Genomic DNA, 24,312 nt, shown 5'->3' with positions numbered 1-24,312 from the left:
TTATTCTCCCAAGTTTTAACAAAATTCAATTGTTCTGGTTTTTATGCAGCTTTTAATTGCTTATTTATTATTAATGCATATATTTAAAAGATTTATACCCTGCCATTCCTAAAAATAGACAGACAACATCACTATTAAAACCATAGATTAAAAATTCAATTACAAAACTTAACAAATGAGATGAAAACACTATCCATAAAAGCACGATCTATTAAAGCAACAGCAGGAAACATAAATGCTAGCCACAGCTAGTACCTCATCCTAGTAGCATAAAACCATCTCAGCCAGCTATTTGAGCCAGATGTTAGAAGTCAAAGGCCAGTTTTTATAATTGGGGTCTGGGAGTTTTGCTATGTTTTTATTACTATTTAATCCTGTAAACCACTCTGGAAAAGTTGAAGGATGGTATAGCAATTTCTTTCTTAAAAGAAATAAAACCAGTTGGTGGTGTATGATAGTTTTGTCATGGAGTGAAAAGTGCTTGTTTCATAATGCACTTTTTTTTTTAACCCCTAGCTCATATTTTTTGCAAGGCTTTCATCTTAAATCATGTAATGCCTCTTCCCTTATAAGACATACCGAATGCAAAAGAGAAGGCATTCTCAAAGGTTCTTGAAATCTAATGCATTCTTAATAAATCCCACAAAGAGCTCCTTCTTCGAGGGCATTCTTACATATCCAAACAAGTTCTTCATTCACACCTTTGCGAACACATTCTTTCTTTTTCTTTTTTCTTTTTTTGCATTCAATCTGGCTTTTGATGTCCCCTCCTGGGTTTTGCTTCCCTTAAAAGCTGGTTAAAAGAACAGTTAATGAGAGAGCTTGAGGTTTTCATAAAGCAAGGTAGTAGCGAGTTTCCTCCTGGCATGCACCACTTTCAAACTTTTCACTCCTCGCAGAGTCATTCTTTGGGAAGTGGTCGCATTTCCCAGCTTGACTCTTGGTGCTGTTTTGCAGATTTCCACGTGTTCCGACGACAACACCGTGAAGATTTGGCGCTTAAGGCGAGGCACTGAGGAAGAGAACTGGCCGGACAAAAGCAGCTTGATGGGTTGGAGCTGCCAGAAGAAAGCAGGAGAACAAAATGGAACAGGTAAGATCTTGCGAGACACTGACAAATGTTTCTCTCCTGTGCCATAGATTTGTACCTTGGGGGAGCTATTTTTTGTTCATTTAATAAAGCACAGACATAATTTATGCTCTGTTCAAAAATGGTTTTCGCAACAGATCTATGAAACTGACAGCTTGCATGTGTGTGAGGATAAATGTCTGTCAGCGTGTGAAATACCATCATAGCCTGAAGATAAATTTTCTCGTGAAGGCCTAGTAATTAAAAGCACACAAAGCTGATTCAGGTGACTGGTCTGATGTGCAACTGAGACGATACAGCTACCACAGAATTTTTTAAGTGAGGTGACAGTTTGAATGTTGAAAAGCATTACAGATATGTGGCAAAACTGCTGCTCTCTGTGCACCAACTTAAAAGAAAATGCTTTCCAAGACAGGGTAAGGCCTAATCTGCCTTATCAAGTCAAAGCATTCAACCAGCCAGTCATCCTGCAAAGAAAGAAAAATCACTCAGCTGTGGTTCTATATGGCAAGTTATGGTGGCAAGTTGTTCCTCTGAAGCTATTCACATTGGTCACTGTGGCTTCGTTGACCATAAAGCATAGGACAGCCTTTCCGTACTGGCTGGGATGATGGGAGTTGTAGTCCAATACATCTGGAGGGCACCAGGTTAAGGAAGGCTGCTAGAATTGTTCAGCAGCAGTAGATTCAAAACAAACACAAGAAAGCATGTGCACAAGGCATAAATAATGTATGTAATCTGCTGTTTCAAAACGTAGTAACCTGTAGCTTAAGAGGGCTTTAAAAATAGTTGGAGTAATTAATGGAGGATGTTTAGCTGTGGCTATTAGCCATGATCCCTAATGAAGCTTCATGGGGATTGGGGGCTGTCACATTCATGCCCTGTGTTGCGTGCATCTAGCTGGCTTCTGTTAAAAACAAGGTGCTGGACTTAGATGGAGACTGTCTGATTCCTCTGGGCTGTTCTTAAGTTGAATTGGGGGACTCTGGATCAGACCTGAAGGGGGGTGGAGGAGGATTGCGGGAGTGGGGGGAGAGGAAAGGGAAGTCCCGTCGTGCAAGCTGATGTCTGCGTGCGCAACGTTGGATGGAACCCAGATGGGTGCTGACTCAAGTCTTTGTAGCTCTTTTACATACATACGAGAGTGCTGAAGGGAGGCACCTGTCCTGCAGGAAAGGGAGTGTTTGGATTTACTTAAATGAAACAGGAATTATGTGTTGCTCAGTTGAAAAAAGAAAAAGTGCCCTTCAGGGTATTTAATCCCCTACAGGGCTAGTGGAATTATGAAGTGTTTAAAGAGTTCCTAAACTTCTGCATGCTGCATAGCACGGAATTCCAGGTAGCTATGAAGTAATAGCAGCAATAGCTTTAAAACGCTCTTACCTAGGCAAACTGTCTTTGGACAGGAGCGTGTATGTGTTTATTACTGTCTAGAAGGATACAAGGACAAGGAATGTGAACTTCAAATATAGCTTCCTGGTACTGACTGACTGGTATAATAATAAAATTTACTACCCTTATCAAAATCCTCTGGGTTGGGCATACAAATGATTGGATAAACAGAAATTCTAGTTATGTAGTATTGCACTGGTCCAGAATTCAGAAGTATATGACCTCCTTCCTCCACCAACCCCCAAACCCCTGAAAATAATTGGGACCCTTAGGCCTGGTTCACACAGAGGGTGTTTGGAAGATCATGGGGGTAAAAGAAGCCATTGTGGCTTCTTCCCTTGGCCCCACCTGTGCGACCACCTTTTGCATAGTTACCCACGATGCAGAGCGGGTCACCATATCATCCAAACCTGGCACGCAGGGGTGGCTTCTTACCCACCCTACAACCCCTACTGCAATTCATGGGTTGTAGGGTGGGTAAGCCCCTTCATGGATCACTGCCTTGTTGTGGTAGAGGGGCTTGCATAACTCAGTGAAGCCATAAGCTATGCCATGCAGGGCCACCCAAGATGGACAGGTCATGGCGGAGAGTTCTGACAAAATGTGGTCCACTGGAGAAGGAAATGGCAACCCACTCCAGTATTCTTGCCAAGAAAACCCCATGGAACATATCACAAGGCTAAAAGATATGACGCCGGAAGATGAGCCCCTGAGGTCGGAAGGTGTCCAATATACTACTGGGGAAGAGCAGAGGGAATTTCCAAGTAGCGCCAAAGCTACTTTGGCAGCTGGGCCAAAGCCGAAAGGACACTCAGCTGTGGATGTGTCTGGTGGTGAAAAGGAAGTCCGATGCTGTAAAGAACAGTATGGTTTAGGAACCTGGAATGTAAGATCAATGAATCAAGGTAAGCTGGAGGTGGTCAAACATGAGATGGCAAGATTGAACAATGACATCTTGGGAATCAGCAAACTGAAATGGACAAGCATGGGCGAATTTAATTCAGGTGACCATCATATCTACTACTGTGGGCAAGAATCCCTTAGAAGAAATGGAGTAGCACTCATAGTCAACAAAAGGGTGGGAAAACCAGTACTGGGGTACAATCTCAAAAACGATAGAATGATCTCAGTACGAATCCAAGGCAAACCATTCAACATCACAGTAATTCAAGTCTATGCCCCAACCACTGAGGCCGAAGAAGCTGAGGTTGATGGGTTCTATGAAGAACTACAACACCTTCTAGAACTAACACCAAAAAAAGATGTCCCCTTCATCATAGGGGATTGGAATGCTAAAGTAGGAAGTCAAGAAATCATCAGGATAACTGGCAAGCATGGCCTTGGTGTACAAAATGAAGCAGGACAAAGGCTAATAGAGTTTTGCCAAGAGAACATGCTGGTCATAGCAAACGCTCTTTTCCAACAGCACAAGAGGCAACTCTACACATGGACATCACCAGATGGTCAATATCGAAACCAGATTGATTATGTACTTTGCAGCCAAAGATGGAAAAGCTCTATACAGTCAGTAAAAACAAGACCTGGAGCTGACTGTGGCTCATATCATGAGCTGCTTCTTGCAAACATTTGGCTTAAATTGAAGAACGTAGGGAAAACCACTAAACCATTCAGGTATGACCTAAATCATATCCCTTATGAATGTACAGTGGAGGTAATGAATAGATTTAAGGGATTAGACCTGAAAGCAAAGTGGCTGTCTGAGGAGGCTTCACAAGTAGCTGAGGAAAGAAGGGAAGTGAAAAGCAAGGGAGAAAGGGGAAGATATATCCAACTGAATGCAGATTTCCAGAGAATAGCAAGGAGAGACAAGAAAGCCTTCTTAAATTAACAATGCAAAGAAATCGAGGAAAACAATAAAATGGGAATGACTAGAGATCTTTTCAAGAAAATTGGAGATATCAAGGGAACGTTTTGTGCAAAGACGGGCATGATAAAGGACAAAGAAGACAAGGACCTAACAGAAGCAGATGAGATTAAGAAGAGGTGGAAAGAATACACCGAAGAACTATACAGGAAATATCTTAATGTCCCTGATAGCCATGATAGTGCGGTCACTGAACTTGAGCCGGACATCCTCGAAAGTGAAGTCAAGTGGGCCTTAGGAAGCATCACTAACAACAAAGCTAGCGGAGATTACAGTATTCCAGCTGAGTTATTTAAAATCCTAAAAGATGATGCTGTTAAAGTGCTGCACTCAATATGCCAACAAATTTGGAACACTCAACAGCGGCCACAAGACTGGAAAAGGTCAGTTCACATTCCAATTCCAAAGAAGGGAAACACCAAAGAGTGTTCAAACTACTGTACAATTGCGCTCATTTCACATGTCAGCAAGGTTATGCTCAAAATCCTACAAGCTAGGCTTCAGCAGTATGTGAACCGAGAACTACCGGAAGTACAAGCTGGGTTTCGAAGAGGCAGAGGAACTAGAGATCAAATCGCCAACATTCACTGGATCATGGAGAAAGCAAGAGAATTCCAGAAAAACATCTATTTCTGCTTCATTGAGTCGCTAAAGCCTTTGATTGTGTGGATCACAACAAACTGTGGCAAATTCTGAAAGAGATGGGAGTACCAGACCACCTTATCTGTCTCCTGAGAAACCTGTACGAGGGCCAAGAAGCAACAGTATGAACCGGACATGGAACAACCGATTGGTTCAAAATTGGGAAAGGAGTACGACAAGGCTGTATATTGTCGCCCTGCTTATTTAATTTATATGCAGAGTACATCATGAGAAACGCCAGGCTGGATGAATCACAGGTCGGAATTAAGATTGCCGGGAGAATTATCAACAACCTCAGATACGCAGATGATACCACCCTAATGGCAGAAAGAGAAGAGGATCTAAAGAGCTTCTTGTTGAGGGTGAAAGCGGAGAGTGCAAAAGCTGGTTTGAAACTCAACATTAAAAAAACGAAGATCATGGCATCTGGCCCCATCACTTCCTGGCATATAGAAGGGGAAGAAATGGAAGCAGTGACAGATTTTATTTTCTTGGGCTCCAAGATCACCGCAGACGGTGACTGTAGCCATGAAATTAAAAGACACTTGCTCCTTGGGAGGAAAGCTATGGCAAACCTAGACAGCATAGTAAGAAGCAGAGACATCACCTTGCCGACAAAGGTCCGTATAATCAAAGCTATGGTTTTCCCAGTAGTAATGTATGGCTGTGAGAGCTGAACTATAAGGAAGGCTGAGTGCAGAAGAATTAATGCTTTCGAACTGTGGTGCTGGAGAAGACTCTTCCGAGTCCCCTGGACTGCAAGGAGGTCAAATCAGTCCATCCTAAAGGAAATCAACCCTGACTGCTCATTGGAAGGACAGATACTGAAGCTGAAGCTCCAATATTTTGGCCACCTAATGCGAAGAGAAAACTCCCTGGAAAAGCCCATGATGCTGGGAAAGATTGAAGGCAAAAGAAGAAGGGGATGGCAGAGGATGAGATGGCTAGATAGCATCACCGATGCAATGAATATGGACTTGAGCACACTCCGGGAGAGAGTGGAGGACAGGAAGGCCTGGCGTGCTATGGTCCATGGGGTCACGAAGACTCGGACACGACTTAATGACTGAACAACAGGGTGGGTAAGAAGCCAGCCTTGCTGCATGCCGAGTTCAGATGACATGGCAACCCACGCTGCATCGTGGATAATTATGCAAATGATGGCCATGTGTGCAGCATGTGCAGAAGTGGGGGGAAAGCCACAATGGCTTCTTTTAGCCCCATGATCATCCAAACCCTACCACAGTCTTAATCACCTCCTTAGGTTGTGTCCAGCCCATCCCTGGGTTGCAGTCACATGTAGAATTGAAGCTGGTAAACCATCATTTCAAATGCTGAAATTCTGCTTTGAGCAGAATTATTGTCTAGATTGGCGCGATTTATTTACTGCTTATACTGCTGGCAGCATTCAACTAAGGGGAAGGGAGGAAGATGGGGGAGAAATCAACGGACTTGATTTCTTCTGTCCTATCGTTCATTCAACTCAAATAAAAGTGATGCAAATTATTCAGGACATTGTCATTCATAAGTACTCTTATTTGAAAAGAAGCATAGTCATAGAGAGGAAGGAAGAGGAAATCAGCAGGCACTAAGCTGGGAAAAGTCAGCTGGGGCTATGTCCTGTGGGGAAGAACATGGAGTTGTGAAGGCTCGCACTCTGAAGAACGGATGTTCTTGCTCTTTCTTCCCTAATCCAGAACCTCCTGGCTCTGTTGTCCTTGCCTTTTGTTTAGCTTAGTTCTACTCATAAAGGAGCTAGAGCCTTAAAAAAAAAACCAATTGATGAAAGCTAAGGTTCATGGAGATTTAGTCAATGGCCTAAAGTAATTTTGCGTGGTCTGCAGCTGAGTATTAAATGACTGGCACCACGCTTGGCGCCTTGATCAATTTGGAACAGAGATGTTTCAAATCTACCCCAAGTCGCCTGTGTTAGCTTGCCCAGAAAATAAACAGGTGGAAAGCCCTGTAATAAAGCTTCAAGAGAGGGAATCCCAGCAACAGGGAACTAGAAGGCTGGGATGAATTCTGGTATACAGATTTCTTTTACTGCTGGCTGAGACTAAGCTAGTATGAGGGCCTTGCCATCCCCAAGTGAGCTTTCACTTCCGCAAATGACTTCTTTCCAGCCAGAGGAATGGCGGTGAGGGATTGTTTTGCCAACATAGAACTCATTTGTAGGAAACATGCAGAACAATAGGAGGGTATGTGCCAGTTCCCTTTTATGCTGTGTATATCTGGCGTACACACGCACATATGTCATTGTCCTCTTCGGAAATCTGTTGTTTTTAAAAACTTCACTTCCTATTCCCATAGATAGAGTAGGAGTTATTTAATCTCCCAGTTTGAAAACTCCAAGTGATGTGCATGCTGGATCTTTATAGTCAAACCTGGCACTTGTGTTAGATAAAATGTTGTACCTCCTTGTTCATTCTGCCTTGAGACAGCTCAGGAGTAGAAAAGGAAGTGCATGAACCTTGCAAGCATAAGCAGGCTTCCTGCTGACCTTGGCTCTTTGAACGCAAATCACATGCTATGTGCATACAGTAGTTATTTGCACTCTGATTCATTGTAGCCTTAACCAAGATCTATTTCAGGGCTGTCTGGATAAAAACGTGCAACCAAGCCAGGTTCCCACCCACTTCAGTGGCACAAACTGTGATGTTGTGGCTGTGCAGGAACTATTAATCTGGCTGTGATACAGAGCTCCTCTTCACCCTTCCTTCTGAGCTATGCATATGAGTAGGCTTGTTTAACCAGTTCTCTTGAGAGCCTCTGTTTTTCATGTTTTGAAAAAGCAGATTTATAGGCTTTCGTACTTGAGAATTGGAAACCAGGGCCGCTGCACACTTGGATGCAAAAAGGAATTCCTCAGATAGGGCCTCTGTACTTGGTACAACTCCTTGGCCCCCTTCTGAGATCTTCAGTTCAGCTTCTGCCACTTCGTTCCTTCTTTTCCATCTACAACCCAAGGTGCACTGAATTCTTCAAGAAAAGAGTAGCATTAGTGTTTCTAGCTGTATATGCACACCTCCATAACTTAGCTATAAACCTTGGCATACTTACTAAGGTGTTGCAGGAAAGCCCCTTACATCAGCCTTACCCAACGCAGTGCCCTCCAGATGTTTTGGACTTCAACTCCCAGCCAGTACGGCAACACAGCCAGTACGGCAAGTGGTCAGGAATGCTGGGAGTTGTAGTCCAAAACATCAGGAAAGTACCAGATTGGGGAAGGCTGCCTTAGAATGTGAGACGCTCAGATTCTGTGCCATTCAAAAGTGTCACCTTGCTTTATTTGCACTCATGATATGTTGTCCTCATTTGGGCTGTGTTCTTTATTTCCCCGTCTAGGAACTCTAAGCAGCAGGCACAGTACTCCTGCTAAAGTCCTTCCAACATGCAGCCCCCATATTTCTTCACCCCAGCCTGCGGCTTGCGCTCCAGCTTATACAGGAGATCTTCCTCTTCCCACCAACACGCCGACATGGTCTTCAGTCAAGCCCCCAGCCACCACTGCTTATACCTCCACTCCAGCAAGACAGAAGGAAGCCACTTTGGGGGCCTCACCCAAGCCGGCCCCACCCTCAACAATGTCCATTAGGCAGTGGGTCACAAAGACTCCCCATTCATCTCCTCCCGTGAAGGGAACACAAATGCTTCCTCCACAAAAAGCCCTGGCAGGGGTTTTTGAGGCCACCATCGCTTCCAAATCACCACATTTGAGGTTTGGAATGCGAGCCAAGCGGAGGCTGGAATCCAGCAAGGAAGAAAATGCAAAGTGCCTGAAAAGCTGTAACTGTGTAACTGAACTACACCCAGTGTCTAAAAAATCCAGGTTGGAACATAGCACTTTGGTAGTAGATTCAAAGCCTTGTGAGGATGACTGCCTGACCCACATTGGACTAGTGCAGGCTACTCCAAGCCTGAAGGAGCCATCCCCTACTGTAAATCCTTGTTCTTCTGCAGGCTTCCCAAATCTTACACGACTTCTTAAGGCTCCTTGTGGGAAAATGACTGGCAAAGAGAATGGTTCTCCTGACAAAAGAAACTGGCTGTCTGCTTTGGGGGATAAATTACGGACTAGCAAGTCTAGGAGCCCAAATGGATCAGGCAACAGCACCCAGTTGTTGCGGAATCTGAACACAAGGCAGCAGGAAGCTGGGACAGAAACAACATCAGTGGGGCCTGTAAGTAAATTCAGCATGGTTGCAGTATCTTTGGTATTTTGGTGGTCTTTGGCCTAAGCTGGCCTTACCCAACCTGGTGCCCTCCAGATGTGTTGGACTACAACTCCCATCACCTTCAGCAAGCATGACCAAGCTGGCTGGAGGTGATGGGGGTTGTAGTCCAACACAGCTAGAGAGCACCAGGTTGGAGAAACCTGGTCTGATTAATTTTGATAGGCATTGTGGTTTAAGATAAAAGCAGGATGAATGTTCCTTTGCTCGGCAAGGGAAAGATGACACCCTCAAACAAAGCCAGCATCTGTGTCATATAAACAGTACTGTGTGTGTTCTGAATGTTAGAGGCACAACATTTCAGATAAATACAGCATATAAACAATACTTTGAAAATGTAAGTGTATTTCAAAATCAAGTAAAATCTTCACTGCTGACGCAAGGGCCATTGCTGTAGCGCAAGGGTAGGCAACTTGGTGCCCTCCAAATGTGTTGGACTACAGCTCGTTTCAGCTCCAGCCAACATAGCCAGTGGTCAAGGATTATGGGAGTTGTAGTCCCAAAAGCATACAAACCTGATTCGGGTGACTAGTTTGTTGCCACAGAATGAAACCAACACATCTGGAGAGTTTGCCACATCTGGTTGCCTTCCCCTTCCATAGTGTATTCCAGGATTTGAAGCATCTTTTTTCTTGCCTGACTCCCCAAATCCTAAGTTAATATGTACACATTCCCCACACACTCCTCTCTCAAAAGACAAGAGCCAGGCAGCAAGATGATGGGGATGGTGGAGCAGTGCTTGGGGACAGAAACAGAGGCTAAAGGATTGAGGCTGACAAAAGCAAGGGAAATAGGGCATCCATGGGAGCTCCCAGGTGAGCCTTGAGAATGTGGAGCAGCCTCTTTCAGTATAGACCCCTGCTCCGGTGCTCAGACTGGCTCATACATTTTTAGAACGCTTTCTGCCTTCTCTTCTATATCTCCCTTTAAAGTCCTTGATGAGGCTTCTGGCTGAGAACAGGAAGCAACGCAGGGAAGCAAGTGTATCCATTGTTATCTGAGTTTCCTTTCCTGCTCTGGCACAGCATGCCAAGCTGTATCAGTAGATACAAGGAACTGGAGCTTAGCTGTGTAATGGAAATGTTTCTAACAGGGGTCCTATGTTCTGTTCAGTATTAGGAGCAGCTCTGCATTGTGAGAAATACTTTTCCTAACATTTGGAGGCCAAACAGACCAAAACACAAAGAGGGCTCCTGCTTCATGCATAGCCCAACTTGCTGTGTAGGCCAATATCTGAGCAGTTCTCTGTGGGTATATAAAAACGTAGACAAACCTTGCCCTCCGGATGTGTTGGACTGCAACTTCCATCATTCCCAGCCAGCATGGCCATTGCAATCCAGCACATCTGGAGGGCACCAGTTTGAGGAAGGCAGGTGTAGAGTGTGTCTCCTTAATTATCTACAGGGACCTGGGTTTTTTTCTTGCTGTCATTTCTCCAAATACATTCTCAAAAAGACACTGGTGCTTTATAGCACAGATCTGCTGTGAGAAGTGCAGTGATGACTCTTCATTACTCAGCTTCCTTACTCAGAGTTGAAGGGAGCAGCCAAAGGGATGGGACCAAAGTACCAACATATTCTATCTTACTGCCAGGAACTAAGCCCTTAGGAGAGGCATTTCAACCTTTTAGAAGGGGGTAAAAACTCCACGAAAGCCAGGAAACCACCACAAGGCCAGTGGTTGAGAGGAAGTGGGTGGGGTAAGAGGAGAACCCAAGAAGATTGACTCCTGGGATAGAATTTTTTTAAAGGAATAACTGATGCTCATAGTTATATTGACTTATATCTGACTTCCTACTCCATTTTTTTGCCCCACAGATTACAGCTACTTCTGTGCCCATGAGGACAATTTGCATGTACTTCGAGCGAAAATCACAGAAAAACTGAAGAGTGGTGTCCTCCTAGATCTCCTGTAATGTTGTACCATACTTTAGACCAATTAATTCTTCTAAAACCTGTTACCCTTTTATTGCATTTAATTAGTTAGAACACTTGCAAATTGAGAGGCATGTTCAGTTAATGTAAAGGTTTTCAAATACAAGCTATAGTGTTGTTGTTTTTAACTGTAACTAGCATTTTTTCTCAAACCCCAGTGTTTGTTGTTTGGAAATACATTTTGCCACATCTGCTTTCAAGAAGAGGAGAGTTCAAGGACAAAGCAAGCATCCCACTTATGAAATGGAATCATCTTCTGACGGCCTCTATTTCACATTGAAAGGAATGTCTGTATTTTGCGCAGCACACAGTAGCAACAGTGTAAAAGTGACCTTGTTTTATGTAAAATACAAAGTTTCTTAACATGACAATTACTTTTTCCCCTTTATTTCTAATGGAGTGGATATGAGATTTTCCTTTTCCCCCTAATGGGAGGAGGAAAAGAAACATAGTTAGCCCAGTACTGGAAAACTTCCTGTGAAGCATCTCTTGAAGGAGTGGCTAAGCCAGAGCACGACCGCCATGCAATTCGGAGAGGTGGGGAAGGAGGTCTAATATCCTGACAAATTATGTATTCATGGGTGGTGGAACTCAGTTTTTGCTTCAGCCCTCCAAAGTGAAAACTTTGATTTTAGCTAATTGCACATGAGCCACTACTTCAGGAGTGGGGAACCTCAGCTCCAGGGGTCCCAATCTGGCCATCCTGGGGTCCCCAGATGGCGATACCCCTTCCCCTGGCTGCAACCCTCTTTCCCCCAACCACCCTTCTGGTGGTTTCCTGGCTTTTGTACAATTTTCCCCCATTCTAAAAGGTTGAAATGTTTCTCCTAATGTTAAGTTACTGGCAATAAGATCCTTAAGCTAAAATACGCTGGCATTTTTGTGTGCTTGGCCTTGCTGCTCTGCCTTTGGCCTCACCCACCACCGGAATGTCGCCCCTGAGAGTTTCTCCAAAATTGAACTCAGCCCTTGGACTGAAAGAGGTTCCTCAGCCCTGCACTACATCTCCACAGTGGAAACAGTTCAGAATCTTGAAACCAGTCCCCATTCCCATGCCCAGCATGTACATTTTATAAATATGCAGGTGTAATGTACTTTGTCTCTGAGTAAGCCTATTTAGAAGATGCCTGTGCAAAAGAAATTGCTTACTTCTGGTGTCATAGTGTCTAATCGCCTATAGCTTTATGATTCTTTTTTACCTCCCATGTCCACCTTATCAACCCCTTCCAGATGCATAAAGTGATCAGCTGGGTAAACAAGTATGTATTCTTGGAGAAAAGAGGAAGGGTTTTTTTAAACAGAGTCCAAAAGGTCAAACAAGTGGAGCTTAATCTCAACAAATCCTGGAAATGGCTGGCTCGCTACAGAAAGTAATTTGTCCCTCTTTAGGGTGTTTGTTTACAGTATTGTTTACAGTATTGATCTTGCTACGCCTATTCACCAGTGACCGCCAGTCAGATCACACCTACATTGATTGTATCTTGTATCTATGTGATCAAATTCTTTATCCACTTTTGCTCTGGCTAGTACTGTGCCACACCTACTGCTGCCTAGCATCACTTGACCCTTTGGAGACATTTTTTTCTTCCTCCCTCTGCTCAGGGTATATATATTGACTTAGTTAAGGTAACACTTCATGTATTTGAAGTAGCCTCTAGTCTGGACTTTCCCAACCTGCTGCACAGCAGATGTTTGGGACTACAACTCCCAGCAGCTCCAGCCTGCATGGCTGGCCATGCAAGGGTCAGAGAAGATGGAAATTGTAGTATAAAACCTCTGTAGGGCACCAGGTTGGGGAAGGTTCCCAACCTGCCATGTTTACTTGGAAGCAAGTCCTCCTTTCACAATGAGGTAGTTTGGAAGTGGATGAGTTCATTGTGCCTGCCCCCCAAGCAAAGTGTGTCACCTAAAGTGATTTAAGCCATGTTGTTGATTAGATAGAAGCTTGCCACAGCTGCCATTTCTTTAATCTCAGGAGTCTGGGAGGTTTTTCTGCACTGAAATTAAAACTTCGTACAGATTCACTGTGGGCAGAAACTGTCACATGTTAAAAAAAAAATGGGCAGAGGGGGAAATAATAGTCAACTCGACACCAAATGTTCATATTTCTTTGGTAAAGGTGAGAAAGTCAGGGTTTCCTCAATCTCAACACGGGCTGGATCTCACATCAGAAGCTGAAATTAAGACAACTTCCTAATTTAAAGTTCTTGGCCTCAGCTGCCAGGATAAGCCTTTGGCATGGGAAGGAGAGCCCCGAGCAATGCCATTTGGATTTGCAATTTCAATTCTTTTACTGTTTGTGCTCCACGCCAGTTTTGTAATGGAAATGTTCTTATTAAACCTCTGATCCAGTATTACTGGCACTAATATTCAAATAATTCCCATAGTGCTTCATTCATTTCATTTATTACATTTCTAAACCACTCAATATCCAAAGTTTTCAGGCCGGCTCACAAAAATTAAAAACCCTAAATTGCAACATGATAGCGCTATTTGCGCTTTTTATTTATTCATTTCATTTCTATGCCGCCCAATAGCCAAAGCTCTCTTGTTTCCTAAAATGAAATTCCCACAATCCCTCACTTCGACAGCTCAAACCCCTTATTTGCAGGGTGAAATTGTTCTCAACCATTTTTACACACACTATTTTAAATTTTGGCCTATTTTAAATCTAGCCTTCCACCAGCCCTTAAAAACATGGCAGAGCTGCTCAATACTATATTGTCTCCACAGGTACAGGCAGCTGTCTGTATTGACGTGACTTTGATAAATATCACACCACAGGACTGATAGATGTCAGGAGCGCCTTGGCGGCCTCTCTCAGTAGACTCCAATAGCCAACTCAAGACACAGACGAAAGGATTCTTTTCAAAGCTTTAATCCTTTTACAACTTAATGACTCTTTCAGATGCTAATCACCAGCGACTAAAGAGAGGAGCAGCAGAGTGGCCTAAGCTTCAAGTAGGCAGTTGATCCCCGTTTGAAAGAGAGTCACTTGAAGACCCAGAACTTATGGGCTAGGGAGAGATCCTCCCTCTTTCCCTTGGGTCCTTGGGATGCGGCCATTGCTTGCATGCCAAACAGGCGCTACGCCTCCTTTCCGGGCCCTCCATCGCTCATCGCTCTTTGCGTCTGCGTCGAGCATCTAAGAAGCCCCCCTCCCGTACTCCCTCACTACCGGCAGGAGGAATCTCTGCCAGGTGCTGAGCCTGTGGGGGATGAGCTGGCCCCTCTCCCACGGATTGTTGTTCCTCCTCAGAATCAGAACTGCTCTGGGGCTCTCTGGGCTCAGTTTCTACCCTGACAATAGATGACCGTGGATTTTTTTGTTGCATTACCTGCATAAGGCGGGAGGAGACAGACTTAAAGTATGTACTCCAAGAACAAGAATGAGCGGGGTAGCAATAGATTCTACATTTAAGTGGAACTGACTTGGCTCTGGAGAGTCAGATGTGAACAATAGTGCATCAACAGGCCCTTATGGGGAACAATCCATTTAATACCATCATGTTGAACGAAAGGGGCCCTCAGCCTAACAGTTTCCACATAGGAGGAGGGGGAGAAAAACACCTTTGTAAAATGTTATGCAATTCCTATTCACATTTTTAGTGAGGAGGGCTTCACACCTAACCATGCACACCTTACGGTGTAATTCTGTGTCAGTGTAAGTCCCATTCAGTTCAGTGGGGCTTATTTCTGCATAGATATTCATAGGACTGTGCTGCTAGGCTCCTTGGTGTCTCTGAATTGGCCCACATATATTCTTTGAAATGCTTGTGTGTTATCTTTCTGAGGAGGTGAATGGTGATGTGGTCAATATGAACTGCAATTTGATCCATCCAGTAGAGAGGTGAGCAATATGTAGCTTTCTAGATGACGTTGGACTATAATGCCTGTTCGCCCCAGCCAGAGGCCAATGGTCAGGGATTATGGGTCTTTGAATCCAACAGCATCCAGAAGACCACAGGTTGCCTACTTCTGGTTTAGTGTTTGCAGGATCTAGGAGCAAAGGCAGATGCCTTACATCGGGCCTAGGGATTGTCCAATGTATGTACTCCAGGGGTGTTAAACCTCTTTAAGCCCAAGGACCAAATTCAATTTCAGAAAAGCTGTTGGGGGCTGCATTCCAGCCGTTTATGGGATGAAGGCAAAAGGGATGAGGCCAAAATACCAGCATATTTTAGCTTAAATTCACTGCCAGTAACTAAGCTGTAGGAGGAATATTTCAACTTTTTAGAATGAGGAAGAACTGCACAAGAGCTGTCAAACCACCAAACAATCAGTGGTCAGGGGAAAGGAGGTGGGGACATCTGGGGAATCCTGGAGATTGGATTTGGCACTCCTGGTCTACTGCAACTGTCAGCAGGTCTCAGGCAGAGAGGTCCTTCCCATCACCTACTACCTGATGCTTTTAACTGGAGATTCTAGGGATTGAGTTTGGGACTTTCTGGCTTGCAAATTGTGTCCCCTTTCACTGACCTCTGGTCTCTTCACAATCTACAGTAGGTCTGTCTGGCTGAGGATTAATTTGCTTAGCCAGAGCTTGTTTTCACACCTTTTAAAATGCGTTTTCTAAGAACAAGGTTTGTATTTAAATCAGACTCAACAAAGCTTGCAGATATGAAATGCCCTTTTGTATTACAATACCAGCTTTTTCTGGCAATTGGTGTCCTCTGGAACTCAACAGAAACCTTTGCCTCCACTTACTTTGACCTACTGTGTTTAGTCTGCCCTGAAATTTGGGCAACATGTCAGAGAAATTTTCCATATAGGACTTACGCAAGTGTTTCTGAAATGAATAATGGAAAGCTATAATGTGTGTGTGTGTGTGTGTGTGTGAGAGAGAGAGAGAGAGAACGAGAACGAGAACCATAACATTTCTTTATGCTGTGTTTAATTATTCAGTCAAAACTCTATAGAGTTTTTATAATTCCTGAGGAACAAGTTTACAGCAGGTAATATGATAGACGTTAATTAGAACCAAATCTCAGGCCTGGAACCTACTTCCTTTCAGGCCCCAATCCTAAAATATGAGGACATTCCAAAATAATGGGAGTGCCTTTGAGCATGTGCAAAATGCCAGTGTGGTATAGGGGTTAAAGTATGGGACCAGAAATGGGGAGACCCATCTTCAAACATCACTCAGTCTTGAAGCTTGCTGTGTGACCCTGGGCCAGTTACCATCTCTTAGCCTAATTCATCTCACAGGGCTGTCATGAGGATTCAATTAGTATGGGTGAGGGAAACTATGCATGCCACCCTGAATTCCTTGGACAAAGAGTGAGCTGGGGGGGCGCACACACGTGTGCATGTATGTATGTAGTGAAAGCATACAAAAGTCAATACTTTTCCCTCAGGACTAGCTTACAGGAGTCAGTGTGATGTAATTGGTTAGAGTATTGGATTAGGACAGGGAGATTCCAATCTCTCTTTGGCCCTTAAACTCCGTTAGTGACCTTAAAGAAGTCACCATCTCTCAGTCTGACTCATCTTGCAGGAGTGCTGTGAGGATAGGGAGGAGACACATTATGTCACCTTAAGCACCTTGGAAGAAAGGTGAAGTAAAAACGAACCAAAATAAATGTATATTTTAAAATAGTATCTGGAAAGAGGCCTAATGCTGTGGTGTTTGTCTTATTTTTGACAACGACAGATGTTGTCATAATACGGAGGACAAAAAACTGGTCTTGTTGTTGTATAGTGGTCTCTGAGTGAAAGGGGAGGAGCCTCGAACTTACTCTTGCCGAACAGCTTGTCTTAAATCAATTATTACAGCCACAGAAAAACTACAAGAAACCAAAACCTGCCACTAAACCCCTCTATGAACACAGCAATGCAGACATATTTCGTGTCATGGCAATCTCCTGCTAGGAATGTTGTCCCACCAGCCAGGAGTGGCCTCTCCTTGTTGAGCAAACCAATATATGCTTCTCCCTTTGGTGTTTATATCTGCACCTTATGCACAGTCTGTGGGACAAGCTTCATACACGAACGCACATATTTTTGACTCTCCATTTGACTGCTTTTGACCAAGGATGCATGTATCTTGAATATCACTTATCACAGTTCAGCACAACAATTTTTAACCAGCTTTGTATCCACAGTTAAGACAGTTGAGAACAGGGAGATCTCTGGGGGAGGGGGAGGGGAGATCAATTAAAATTGGCCTCCATTCCACCAGCAGGATTCTTCTGAAGGATCAGAAGTTGCCCGCAGAAGGCAGATTTTGGATCCAACCCAATGGGTTTTTAAAACACTCCCAGTGCTGCTAAGTATAGGCTGACATTATACAAGCCAGTGTTGAAGGAAGATTCTTTCAGGCCTTGAACTATATGTATTTGCTTTCCTTCTTTTGATATTTTTGAAGAGGTTAAGAAACTGATGCATAGCAATTCTAGATTTTGAGCAAAACTCAACTCCCAAAAGATCAGACTGTCAATTCATTGAAGCTGGATTTTCATCTCTAGCTCCTGTCACTTCCCTTATTAGGTAGGCGGGGCTGGCAACCTGGTGCCCTCCAGATGTTTTGAACTACAACTCCCAGGATTCTTAACAATTGGCGATGTTGGCTGGGGCTGATGGCAGATGAAATCAAAACTGGCAGATGGGTCCATCCCTAGTCTTGAGCGGATACGCTAGTCACATGAGTACACCAGCTAAATGCAAATTGCTTCCACAGTATCTAATTTCAGCTCCTGGGAAGCTATGAGTAGGAATAATTTGGGGTGTAACTGCTTAGCAACGCATATGGCCAGAACAAAATAGAGACTTGCACCACTGCAGAAAGAATAATTTAGAGTGCAATCCTATGCATATTTAAGCAAAAACTAAAAGCCCAACAAGTCATACAAGCAAGGTTGTCTGGGGCATGCGGGGAGTTGTAGGACCTTTTTCTGTCTAGACATGCATAGGATTGCACCCTTTGGCTGTGTTGCCTGTTGTCTGCGAGTCACATGAAGGCCAATACTTGCCGCTCTGTCATTATCCAGCTGAATCTTTAAACAGCAGCCCAGCAGTGCCTGCTCAATGCCTTGCAATGGTGCAAAGCACTGAGCAGGCTTAGGCCAGCAGTGCAGAACTGCTTCAGGGTGGGGGGCTCAAATTGCCCCCCATCAGGCCCTCTGTGGGCTGGATGATGTCAGTGGGTATGGTAGTACCCACTGACACCATTGTCAGTGTCTTGTCCCCCGGCATTTTATTTTTTTCTGTGTTGGGTGAGGCATGGAGTTCCAGCACGGAGAAAAGGACTTTGGGAGTGCTGTGAGGAGCAGCCACTACTCCCCGAGTCCCTGACTTCACACGTTAGGAAGAGCAACGGGGAGGGGTAGCAGCATGCAGCGGACTCCCCACTGTCTTGTCCCATCAGAGATCATAGTGGGGATTCCTCCAGGAGGCTCTTGAAGGAGGCTTCACTGACCGGATGTGGAATTTCCGCAGGTCGCAGATTCCTCATAACTGATTTAGGCCCTGATCTCAAACCATTGTTCCTCTTGCATGTTTGTGTATAGTATGCCTCTGTGCTTCTCTTTGGATGATTTATCTTTATTAAGTCATAGTGGGGGTTGGGGAAAGGCCCATGGAGGCACTGAGGTTTACCCAATCAACTAATAGGGGCTGAATTTCCTTGAATTCTGCCAGACCCTCACTTTTAAAGGCATGGATCATAGAGCCATGGTCTGCAGATACGTTGCAACATTGGAAGGAGTCCTGAGTTCTATTTCTGGCTCTTTCAGAGAACAGGAAGCGTTTCATGCCATTGGCTTGGCCTGCTGTAGCCCCTTCTATTGAATGCAGTTCATTGTGAAATTACCATTAGCCCTTTTCACAGGGATTCTCTGCAACCACAGCTACAGACCTCCCCTCACCCCTCTTTCATCAACAGCACAACACATATTAGGCTGTGTTTTGGAGACCTGTGACAGCCAGTGGTTGGGGGGTCGGTCCTCCTGATTGGTGCAATAGCATAATTAGACTGCTTCTTCCCACTTTCCCGTCTTGCTCATCTGTGCCAAATTGTGTCACTTCTGTACAACACAATGTATTAACTGAAAGTATCATCTGACTGTGTTTGATGTGATTCCATTTCAGAAACTAAGTACTGCCTGGATAAGAAGCTGTCTTGGAACCCCAAATACACAGTTCTGAGCTTCTTGGAGAAATAATTACACCTAAGTTCATGTAATGAAGGGTGGTTTCAGATAATACTTTTATTGTGCAACTGCCCTGCCTCATTCATGGAAGTTTACGCGGGGTGGGGGGGGGTGGAGAATGCCCAGAGTACACTGTCTTCCATTTGCAATCCTTTTAGCATCAATGGAGACTTTTATCTTTTTTAGCTCCCGTGTGCTGGCAGTAGGGTGGCCACATGCATCTCCAAAAAGCGGACAAAAGAGGACATTCGTTTGCGTAACATTTGGATATGCAAATTTACATGTATTGGTGTTAATTTAGAAATGATAAGTATTATTTAAATAGAAATCCAACATGTATCACCTTAGCAGAGAAGACTGACTAGGCAACTTGTGTACCTGCTCAGCTTTCCCAGGCGCTAACTGTTGGTGGTCAACTTCAGGGGCTCTACTCTCTCTCCTTACAGTTCTTTGACTTGACAGCCCATCAAACAGAGCACACCTTCAAATAGGGGACTATCCTCTGCCAGCTCTCCAAAATAGAGGACTTCTCTCTGTAAAGTGGGACACCTGGCCACCCTAAGCAGGGGGAGGTTTAATCCTTCCCTCCTGGGGCGCAGTGATCCCCATATGAATTGGGCAGTAACTGTGTGCAGTTACTCTGTAGTTTTTTAAAAAGCCTCCGTTGCACACTACAGTAATGTAACGTGTAGTTTGAGCTTAAGCCATGAAGCTCACTGGGCCAGTCGTCATTTCTCCGCCTAACTTACTTCACTGGGTTGCTGTGAGGATGAAATGGAGGGCGGGAAAGACCAAACATGCCCCCGTGAGCTCCTTGAAGGAAGGGTAGGCTATAAATGCAATTCATTCCTTAATCATGCTACCAAAAGCTCCAAGTCTCATCCTGTTTGTCACTTCTGTTCAGAAGCTGCAGCATATGCACCACTCCTATTCACAGCACTAAGACATTGTAAAGCACATTGGCAGGCTGCAGAAAGTTTCATATATGGGCACGAGGAACATATTTTGTGGCCAGGCCTAACTCCTCTCTCCCACCCTAAAGAGGCGTTCCTGTATCTGAGGCCTGTCTCACTTTCCAACATATTTCCTGCCTGTTGCCAGGCAACTGTATGCATACTGTGGTGAACAAATGTTATGCAACCTCTACAGTTCTGCTTTTCTTATTAGGGTAACACGCACCTTGGCCAAAAATGGAATGTTTCCTTTCTTCAGGCAACTCAGACAAACATATCCAGCCCAGGGATATTTTTAAAATGGAAGCTAAACGGTTAAGCAATTGCGTTCTGAGGCTTTACATATCAGGTTGCAGGATCACAGAAGGGCTGGTTGGCTGGTTTTGAGGCATCTGACTTGCTCTGCAGTAGCATTGCAACAACTTCCATACACCCACCAGTCCAAAAGGAGATGTTTCTTACTTAGAATTTGCACAACTGCCAGAAGGTAGCCTTGTGAATCAGCATGATAGGACAAGATGTTTTAAAACACAAAAGCGGCAAATGAATGATAAATGTAGCCAGAAGTTGTGGGTGTGTGCTTAGTGCAGTGACTTCCTGGCTACTAGGGAACATCTTTCCATTGAAACTTAGGGTGACCGACCTGAAGAAGCTAAGAGAAAGAAGCAGAGAGGTATCTAGGCAAGACCTTCAGGGACATGGTAGGGAAAAACCATTCCCATGCTAACAACTTGTCTGCTGTTATAGGAAATGAAAGTCTCAGGGCAGGGAGACAGGGCCAGCCCATGACATTTTGTTGCCTGAAGTGAAGGACAAGATGGTGGCCTTTCCGCATTCCATGTACAGAAGCTGGCCAGACTGGCACTTGAACTATACTTCACCACTGCTGTTGGGACAGTCTACTGCACCTGAGTCAGTAGGCTAGTTTATGGAGATCAGAACAGGGTTGTGTGGCATACACAGTTCTGTTTGCCAACAGAAAGGAACAGCCAGAAAGCTCCCATGAAGGACAGCCAGGAAGCTCCCACCACTGCCCCCCAGTGTCTGCTGCCTGAGGCATTCTGAGCTGATGAACTGATATCCTCTTGGGCCAAGGATACACTTTGGTGTACATGGATAGGTCTGTGGTGGGCATGATGACCTCCCAGTGGTGTCTGCCAGGTGTGAAGATTACAGACACAATGTACTATTTAGTTAGGCTAATACAGTGGTTGTACAGTACACGTTGGCATTAACAACATTGGGAAATATAGCTCTTAAGTCCCGGAAGCCAACTTAAGGTTGCTAAGTAAGATATTGAAATCCATGCCCTCCAAGGGAACATTTTCAGACAGGCTATCTGTTCCACACATAGGGCCAGCTAAATAGGTGGAGCTGAAGGGTATCAGTGCATGGATGAGACGCTGTAGTGGTAAAAAGGCGGATTTAAATCTGTTGGGCACTGAGGAACATTTTGGAATCACCCAAAGCTGTAGAAAAGTGATGGGATTCACTTGGAGCTGGTGCTTAACGTCATAAAAGTTGCAGAACAGCTTGCAAACTGACTTCTGGAAGAAAGCCAAGCCAACATGGGCTTGGTTCAGGATGACATCCTTTAGGACAGGGGTGCAGAACCTCCGGACTGGGGTCCTTATTTGGCCCTCTGGGGTTCACCAAAAGGCCCCACCTCCTTTCCTCCAACCAGTGATCATTTGGTTGTTTCCCGGCCTTTGTGCAGTTTTTTCCTCGGTATAAAAGGTTGAAATGCCTCTCCTTAGCCTTAGTTTCTGGCAATAGAATCATAGAATAGTAGGGTTGGAAGGGGTCTACAAGGCCATCGAGTCCAACCCCCTGCTCAATGCAGGAATCCAAGTCAGAATAAGAGCTTTAAGCTCAAATATGCTGGTATTTTTGGCCCCACCCCCTTTGCTTTCAACCCCTGTCCCTTTTTGCCTTCAGCCCTGCCCACCAATGGAATGTAGCCCCCAAAAGCTTTCAAAAGCTGAAAGAAGTTCTGCACCCCTGCCTTTGGGACGATAGTGTAAATCAGGAATGCGGAAAATCTTTGTCTGGTGCAGAAAAGATGCCAGTGTCGACACCAGATCAGCTTCCCTGGGGAGAACATTCTATAAACATGGGGTTATCACAGAAAAGGCCCTTTCCCAGTCTGACATATTAACATTTATATACCGTCTTATCTCCCCCAAAGCCATCAAGGTAGTGGCTTTCCCCAAGCCTGCTTATACCTCTCTCTTGTGTATACATGGTGCCACTTTAGCTACATAAGGATCCATACTCAGAGAATGTTTGCCATTATGATATACGATGGCTATATGGAGCATTATTCTTCATAGTTGCAACTCACCACCATTCCGAGTTTGGACGTACTAACAAACTGTATTTAGTTTAATGCTTTCAATTTCCTCCTCTGCAGGATGCTGGTAGAGGAGAGAGGAGTGCTCAGAGCAGGGTTGCTTCTGTAATGCTAAAGTTTGGATCAAGTGTTTCCTCCTGCCAGCAGGAACACTCCTTGAACAGAGTTCCACTCGGGGCGCTCTGGCCAGTAGGAACAGGGGAGGAGGTGTCTTCACTGATTCTTTCCTATCCCTGGAGCTCCGCCCTCCACCTCCCAAGCTATGCTGGAGAATCTCCCAAGCCTCTGCAGAAATTTTTTAGTGAGTGGATAAGGGACTATAGAGGATCATAAGCGAAGGTTGCCTACCAGAAATGCTCCACTCGAACAAAAGCCCTTCTGCCCACGGGAGGCAGATTCTGGCTCCAAACCTATGTGTTTATGTCTAAACTGGGCCTAGGATATGTTGGCAGAACAGCCACAACCAGACAAGGGCTGAGCTATGTGGAGCACACTTTTCTTCAGAAAAATCACACTGGAGTCTCTGGGTCAAAGGAATTAGCAAGCTTGCATTTATTGCAGGAAATACGTGTTGTATAGGAGGGTCCCCAACTCAAGATGGAGGGAGACCCGAAGAGATGTCTCCCCTGTGAGAGGCAAGAGCATGAAGAAGAAGGAAATAAGAAGTGAGGTCAGTAACCCTAACAGTATCAGTATAGCATTAGAAGGAAGGTCAGCACAGATCAGAGGACAGTCTAGGAAGCTTGGAAGTCCTCTATATATTCCCTTTCCATGCAGACACATCAGCCTTTCTCTTCTCTTTTTGAAGCTAGCTGAGTTGCCCCCACACTTCCAACAGGATATCCATTAAGTCCACAGTGATCCATATAAAGCTACAAAGAAATTTAATTTTGCCTCCGACGTCTCTCCTTTTCCCAACAAAAGGATCTCTAGACTAGTTCCCTATAAAGGTCTAGTTCTGATTTAGTTGCATTGTGTCAAGTTCAGTCTTGGCAAAGCCAACTTCTTTTAGTAACTCTGTCCCCATTTAACTATTTCTCTCATAGGGATAATATGTGCATGTCTCTATATTTGAAAAGACGATGTGTATGTAATTCACTGGAATTAAAAACAAGCTTCACCAAAAATAGGTTTTAAAAACTTGCACTGGATTTCAGAAATAAGTTGTGGGGAAACAGTCGCACATCAATGAAGCATGTGAATCTTTCAACTATATGTGTGTCTGCACACTCTTGTGTAAGACAAATATGTCAGTGTAGTGCAGTGGTTAGAGCAGCTTTCCTCAACCCTGTGCCCTTCAAGTGTTTTGTACTACAATTCCCATCAGCCTCAGCCAGCATGGCCAATTATCAGAGATTATAGGAGTTGTAATCCCAGTTCAGATGGTGCAGCTGGTTGGCTCCCTGCATTTCTGGGTGATGTGGGGGCATCTTCTCTGTTATATCATGAGGTTGGTGGGCAGTGGCATTGTTGCCAAGGTTGCTGGGGGCATGGCTGGCATTTTAGGGGCATTTTTTATATTTCTTTCCACTGCATGTGCACTCATGTCCTGGGCTGGGCATGTATTGGATATGACAGCTGTTCCACTGGCATAGCAGTGGCCTATTTCTGGTCCTGGCATAATTGCAGTATAGGATTGCTCTTACAGTTACCCCAACATAAAATTTGAGGCTGTGGG

At 44.5% G+C, this 24,312-nt stretch overlaps 1 protein-coding gene and 1 long non-coding RNA gene across 5 annotated transcripts in view; one reads left to right on the top strand and one right to left on the bottom strand.

The window, feature by feature from the left end:
• DTL (denticleless E3 ubiquitin protein ligase adapter) overlaps nucleotides 1-13,550 on the top strand; it is a 39,913-nt gene extending 26,363 nt beyond the window's left edge. For all 3 annotated transcript variants that reach the window (XM_084828856.1, XM_084828855.1, XM_084828857.1), the window contains 3 exons: nucleotides 958-1,093; nucleotides 8,358-9,193; nucleotides 11,062-13,550. In XM_084828856.1, coding sequence (XP_084684982.1) covers nucleotides 958-1,093; nucleotides 8,358-9,193; nucleotides 11,062-11,130 — 1,041 coding nt within the window. In that variant the 3' untranslated portion in view covers nucleotides 11,131-13,550. The remainder of the gene's footprint in view (nucleotides 1-957; nucleotides 1,094-8,357; nucleotides 9,194-11,061) is intronic.
• The window catches only part of LOC146360103 (uncharacterized), a 109,256-nt gene that overhangs the window by 19,525 nt on the left and 65,419 nt on the right, over nucleotides 1-24,312 (bottom strand). Inside the window, exon 5 of one of the 2 annotated variants that reach the window (XR_014786933.1) lies at nucleotides 44-1,058. The exons of the other annotated variant lie outside the window; for it this stretch is intronic. This is a non-coding gene — a long non-coding RNA (uncharacterized LOC146360103). Of the gene's footprint in view, nucleotides 1-43; nucleotides 1,059-24,312 lie in introns of those variants that run through there. 2 annotated transcript variants of the gene reach the window in all.

This window comes from Heloderma suspectum, chromosome 1 (assembly GCF_057233095.1).
Source record: "Heloderma suspectum isolate Gila_16-S chromosome 1, 16-S_ref, whole genome shotgun sequence".
NCBI classification, from domain to species: domain Eukaryota; kingdom Metazoa; phylum Chordata; class Lepidosauria; order Squamata; family Helodermatidae; genus Heloderma; species Heloderma suspectum.
This window is presented reverse-complemented; position numbering and strand designations above follow the sequence as displayed.